The 6,375-nt window shown below is 33.2% G+C and overlaps 1 protein-coding gene across 1 annotated transcript; it reads right to left on the reverse strand.

Moving 5' to 3' along the window:
• Positions 1-505: 505 nt before the first annotated feature.
• Positions 506-3,460, reverse strand: LOC140818243 (DNA repair protein RAD51 homolog). Its single transcript, XM_073178147.1, has 9 exons — positions 3,260-3,460; positions 2,338-2,482; positions 2,135-2,245; positions 1,966-2,057; positions 1,562-1,656; positions 1,358-1,471; positions 1,083-1,212; positions 855-976; positions 506-780 (listed from the first exon to the last, which is right to left on the reverse strand). The coding sequence occupies exons 1-9, from the start codon at positions 3,353-3,355 to the stop codon at positions 657-659; spliced, it is 1,029 nt and encodes a 342-aa protein (XP_073034248.1). The 5' UTR covers positions 3,356-3,460; the 3' UTR covers positions 506-656.
• Between the last annotated feature and the right edge of the window lie 2,915 nt (positions 3,461-6,375).

Below are 6,375 nucleotides of genomic sequence, written 5' to 3' on the forward strand. Positions count from 1 at the left end.
AATTAATATTTGATAACTTAAATAACCGATAGCAAAACTCTAGTTGCCATTGGTTTTTTAAATCAATGGCCTAGTTTTGAAGTCATTTTGCGTGGAAAAAATTTTAAAATAATAATTATGAAAAATAACAAAAAATTTAAAAATAATAATTATGAAAAATAACATTTTTCGTTAGGAAAAAGTGATGGATCAAAATTTATCATAATTATATTATATAATAATGTATAACTATTTTGAAAATTTCAAATATAATATATTTATTTAATTATAACATAATAATAAATATAATTTCAGACAGCAGAAATTGAATAAAGAATTAACAATCATTTGAAAATCTACTTTGGAAAAAAGGAAATAAAAATTAGGAGATAATTTTTAACTTTTATTATATGTTTTTAAGATTGAAACCAAACAAGGCCAAAAAATTGTATCAAAATTTCCAAGAAGTTATAATTATTTTCTTGACTAACTTAACCTTAAAGATTACTGCAATATTTACGAGAAAATTTAATATTGCAACTCTTTAATACCCGCTAAAAAGATTCATTACATCACAAGTAAAAGACATTCAAGTCTCTTATCTCCAAGATCAAAGAGACAGAAAATATTAAAAAAAACATGAAAATTTTACAGAAAATTATAGGATATTACGATGATTAGTCTTTTACATCAATTACACCCTCTAGAGATATCTGAAATCTTGCTTCAGCTTCAGCCAGGCACGGAGAGCTGATGACTTTGCAAATACGCTCCTCAGCTCGTCCTTTCCTTAAAGCTAGTCTGCAGGCACAAAGTCTGATATTTAAACAGCTGCCCAATCGAGATCACAAGATTCATCAAAAGAATACACGAACCTTGTTGTAGTGGCATGAGCCATGATGTTACCGCCAATGGGTTTGATTTGAGGGCCAGCAAATACGGCAGAACCATCCACTTGGGCAACAACTTGATTTGTGATGACAACAGCAACACCGAACTATAGACACAAAAAAAGAGTATCCAAATCATTTCAGATATTAAAAGGTGTTCTTTCATGGTATTTTGCATATTGGAACAAGAAATCTTGATTCTAGGAAATTTACCTCGTCTGCTAATTTCTGAAGGCTCCTCAGGAACTTGGCAAGATGCATTTGCCTCGCTGATAATTCGCCCCTTCCGGAGAAATCCGTCCTATATAGCGCAGTGGCACTATCCACTATCATGAGAGCAAACCTGTTATCAAAATGTTGCAGCAGTTAGATGTGGAATGCATTGTTTGCATATTTGAGGTAATTCTCGCTCAGTCTTCAATATTATATCCCAAAACAAAAGGATCTCCTTTTCACCCTGGCTAGTTATAGTACAAGAAACATAATACCTAGTTTCCACCATCATGGATGCAGCTTCAAGCAAAAGCCGAGATTGATGGTCAGTGTTATAAGCTCGAGCATAGGCCACATTTTCCAAAACATCATTAGCATTTAACCCGAATCTGTAAATTTAATCAATTATAGCTGAGTTTGAGTAACCATTAAAATATGAATGGATTAGCAATTTTTAATCTCAAACAAGATGCAGTAACCTGTCTGCTATCTGTACTAGTCTCTGTGGTCTGAATGTTCCCTCAGCATCAATGTACATTGCTTTACCCTCACCACCACCTTGATCTAAAGGCAGCTGAAATATTATTCCGGTAGTAAGTTCACAAAGTCTCGTGAGTAGAATGAAAAAGATATGAACAGTGAGCTTTTGTGGAGCCGATACGATGACTTGTTCTGGCATTATTGCATAGAATGATTGACGAGCAAAATAATAGCAATATAGATTTTATAGCATTATTTATGTGACATAACACAAACAAGCTTCATTTGTAGACTTCAAATGACATTTCATCATAAACATTTTGACACGTTGCGCCTAATTTCCTTCAGTTAAATGATCAGAACTTCATTTTGATATGGTGCGTTTAAATAGAGAATATCTTACTTGGCAAGTGACACACATTGTGTGGCAGAGCTGAGTCTTTCCAGAGCGGAACTCACCATATAATTCTGTAATGGATCCTGTTTCAATCCCTCCTGTCAAAGACCAATATCGTTCAAATGTTTAGCATCAAAAGGTGGTATTTTACACTTTCATGTAAACGGAAATCCACCTTCTAAGATTTTGTCGAGTTCTTTCGATCCGGTGCTTATTTGAATAATCTCTTGCCTCTGGGCATGTAGTTGTTGGGCACTTGTAAAGCCCAAAGGCACCAATTTTGAGGCTGTTGATGTTCATATGCATAAAAGTAAAGCCACGAAATAAAGAAATGGGCAATAACTCAAGAATATCATGTCTTGAATGAGTAAAACGTGCCTGCTTCGATGATCTTATCAGCTTTCGCATCACTTATTCCTTTTATTTGCAGAAGCTCCTTCCTTGGAGCGAAAGCAACCGATTCCACGGTGTATAAACCCGCATCTTTCAGCTTTTTAATGTCGAGGGCAGCAACACCAGAAGCCTTGTAGAAGAACAAGAGCAACAAAACTCAGAACACCCAAAGGAACCAACAATTAAAACAATCAAATCCTTAATCTAAATCAAGTTAACCAGGTTGGAGGATTTTACAATCTGCTAATTTAAATGCTTTGGCTGATATTTTCAAGTTGTCTTTCAAGTACAACAATACATTTTAAATCATCAATCACTAGCATTAATCTAAAATCCATCCTCCCATATTCATCCCAAAAGTCAAATGCTTCGATTCAAACACAAAGTGAACTGCTGCCGAACTGGCACTGGATTAAAAGTTAACAGATAAGGTAGGGTATTCTTATGCATATTCCTTGTCGACCATCAGCTATAATCTAGCTTCAAAATAACTCAGATTTTCAAAACCCATAAGCAACGAACAAATCCAGAGGATTCGTACAAAAACCGAACACCGCGGTTTCCACCTGCAGCCATAACCTAGCATGACAAACCGAAAGGGCCCTTCGATTGATAAGAATAAAACAAAACCGAAAAATCAAGATAAATAAATAAAACCCTTTATCAAGAATCATTAATGATTAATTTAGAAAGGAAGTAATCCAAATGAAAAGGGATAACCCAAATTGAAAATTGTAGCACAGAAAGACATCGAAACAAAAAGGTCGAGACTTTAGAAAGTACGATGGCATTTCGTCACGAATAAAAGAAACCCGTAAAATTGGATAGACGAGTAATCAGTAAACCCAAAAGCCCAGAAAAGCAAGAAGCAAAACAACAGATTTTGGAGAGGGTAATGAGATGCAACCTGAAGTTGCTCAACAGGGAGAGGCCCATGTTGAATTTCTTCGAGTTCTTGCTGCTGATCTTGCTCCAACGTCTTCTGCTTCCTCTGCTGCTCCATTAGTGGCTGCGTCCGCCCCAAAATTAGTGGAAGAGAGTAGTTTTGAAAGTGTTTGGGGCGCCAAAATGCTGGAGAATATAAAAGGCTAAAGCTTCTTTCGGAAGATTTTTTATTATAACTAGTTACTCTACACGCTAACTACAATTTTTTTTATCATTATTGGTGGACTAAATTGAAAATTGACAAATTATGAAGGGACTAAATTGATATTTGAATGATTGAAATAAAAATAAAAGTATGTGTTGAAATAAAAAAAAAAACAAAAAACAAAAATGTAATATTACTATAACTGTAAGGGTAAAACTGGAAAAAAAAGATGGTGTCCTCCTTGGCAGTTTTTATAAGGTGCTCAGTCTTAATAATTTTTTATTATAATGTTTTTGGCTGACTAGACCTCGCCACATTATAATATCTTTGGGCTTTCTTACCCTGTCAAGTGTTGTGTCTAATTTATAAGGTCTAAAAAATTCGAACTATGTAATCCGATTGCATGTAATCTAAGGTTTATTAAAATATGTGTTTAATTATTTTAAAGCTTTAAAAACATGATTATTGTATGGTTATATGTGTCATTTCATATTTTATTTAAAATTTCATGCATTAGGGCTTTAAGTTGCTTTTCGCCCTCGGAGACCGGAGATAATCTGGAAAATTGATTTTATTAAAAAATTACGTTGAGTTATTTAATATATGGTGTAATTAAAGGAGAATTTCAAAAATGGACCTTGTTTGGGTATTTTTACTCGCCCGACCGTATTTTAAACCAGTACGCAAATTTTAACGAGTCAGTGGACTTTTTAAGGGTTCGGACAATATTTTCAAAAACGTACCTAAACGAAATATTTTTTGGGAGTGTTTTTGAGCTGGACGGGTTTATTTTATTGCTTAATGTGCCTAGGGATGGCAAAGGGCGGCGGCGGGGCGGGTTTGCCATCCCCATCCCCGCCCCCTATTTATATCCCCTGCTCCATCCCTGATTCTACCAAATCGGGGAATCCTCATCCCCGTCCCCTCTTGAATTTTTTTATTTATTTATGAAACCTTAAGTATTTATTGAATTGACACAATTTTTTTTTAAAAAAAAAATCAACTTAAAAAGTATTGATACAAAAATTCAATGATATACATAACATTAATAATCCATAGTTCAATATTCTCATAAAAAATCCATAGTTCCAATAAATATAAAAGATCAAACTCGTTAGCATCATCAGATTACTTTCTTCTCTAATATATCACATCACATCACTCCATGTTGTAATCAGTGTTACTGTTAGTGCATGACTCTGGCTCCTAAAAAATAATAAGACACAGAGAAAAAATATATAAATTTAAAACACTTTAATACAATAAAAAAATCAACTTATTACTTACCTCTATATCAGAATCTTTGTCAAACTTTTGATCCTTCAAAGCTATAGAATCTATTAAGACAAATAAAAAATATTATAAATTAAAAATATTAATAAAGTATCATAAACAATTTGTTTTGAAACTATTTAATAACTCGAGTTTCACTCCATAACCAATCTCGAGCACACAAGGATGAAGTCGATTACGGTGAGCACTTAAAACTCTCCCACTAGTGCTGATTGTTGATTCAGAAGAAACAGTCGTCACAAGAATGGCCAACACATCCTTTGCAATATCATGCAAAATGGGATATTTGATCACATTCGTCTTTCACCAACATAAGATATCAAAGTAACTTGTATTTTTTGGCAACAAAGACTCTTCTAAATAATAATCCAACTCCGACTTCTCAAGTTCAGTATTAGTATTGGAATCCATGAACATCTCAAATTTATCAGCATAACTATCATGCTTAGGAAGTGGAGGCCTTAAATATGAAGATCATGAATCTTTCACTTCCTGAGATTGTTTGGATTTCTTCTTGTACTCTTCAACAATTTCATAAAACTTTTTCTTTATTTTTTCAATCTCAAATAAAGACATATCACAATAAACAAGAGGATAATAAAATTGAATTGTCTTCATTTTGTACCTCGGATCTAAAATGCTCCCAATTGCCAATAAACAATTCATCATCTCCCAATACCTTTCAAACTTTAATTTCATATTTGTTGTCATTGTATTCACCACATTATCATCCAAAAAAAGTCAATCATCAATTTCCAACTTAATATTACAAATATTTGAGAAGAAAATATTTATAGTGGGATACTTGGTCCCTAAAAGCAACTCTGTGGCATCATAAAAAATCTTCAATTTAGAAGAAATCTCTCTCACTTTAGACCAATCATCTTCTGTGGGAACTCTTTTATACAAACTCTCACGGTGTTTCAAACAAGCAAACACATATTTATATTACAATGCAGTGTTAAGCATTAAATATGTAGAGTTTCAACGTGTTTTGCAATCAAGTTCCAATTTTTTTATTGCTTGGAACCTTTGACTGTCGAGCTGTTTTTAAATTTTTCATATCTTTTCGGTGTTGTTGTCCAAAATCCGACACTATATCGAATTATTTCAATACTACCACTGATTAATTGTAGTCCATCCCTCACAACCAAATTCAAAATATGGGCACAACCCCGCATGTGAAATAATTTACCTTCTAAAATAAGTGAACTCGGAGGAAATTTATCTAGCATAAGCTCAATCATAGCATCATTAGTTGTGCAATTATCAATAGTTAAAGTAGATAACTTACTATCCAAATTCCAATCCAAGAGGTAATCCACAAGGGAATTTGCAAGGACCTCAACAGTTTGTGGACACGACACATATTTAAACCTAGTAAAAAAAGAAATATAATAAATTTTAACAATGATAGTAATATTATTAATGGTAAATAAAAGTACAAATTTTAAGATAGAAGAAAAAAATCTACCTCAGAAGCCGACTTTGTAGTTTCTATGAAGCGTAGATGAAGTGTGAAGTGATTGCCATGAATATTTTTTTGATTATTTGACGTCCACATATTAGTAGTCAATGCAATTCGACTAGCATTTGAATCCAATAATTTCATTGTTTTATCTCTTTCATGCTCAAATATC

Source organism: Primulina eburnea, chromosome 17, assembly GCF_022965805.1.
Source record: "Primulina eburnea isolate SZY01 chromosome 17, ASM2296580v1, whole genome shotgun sequence".
NCBI classification, from domain to species: Eukaryota; Viridiplantae; Streptophyta; class Magnoliopsida; order Lamiales; family Gesneriaceae; genus Primulina; species Primulina eburnea.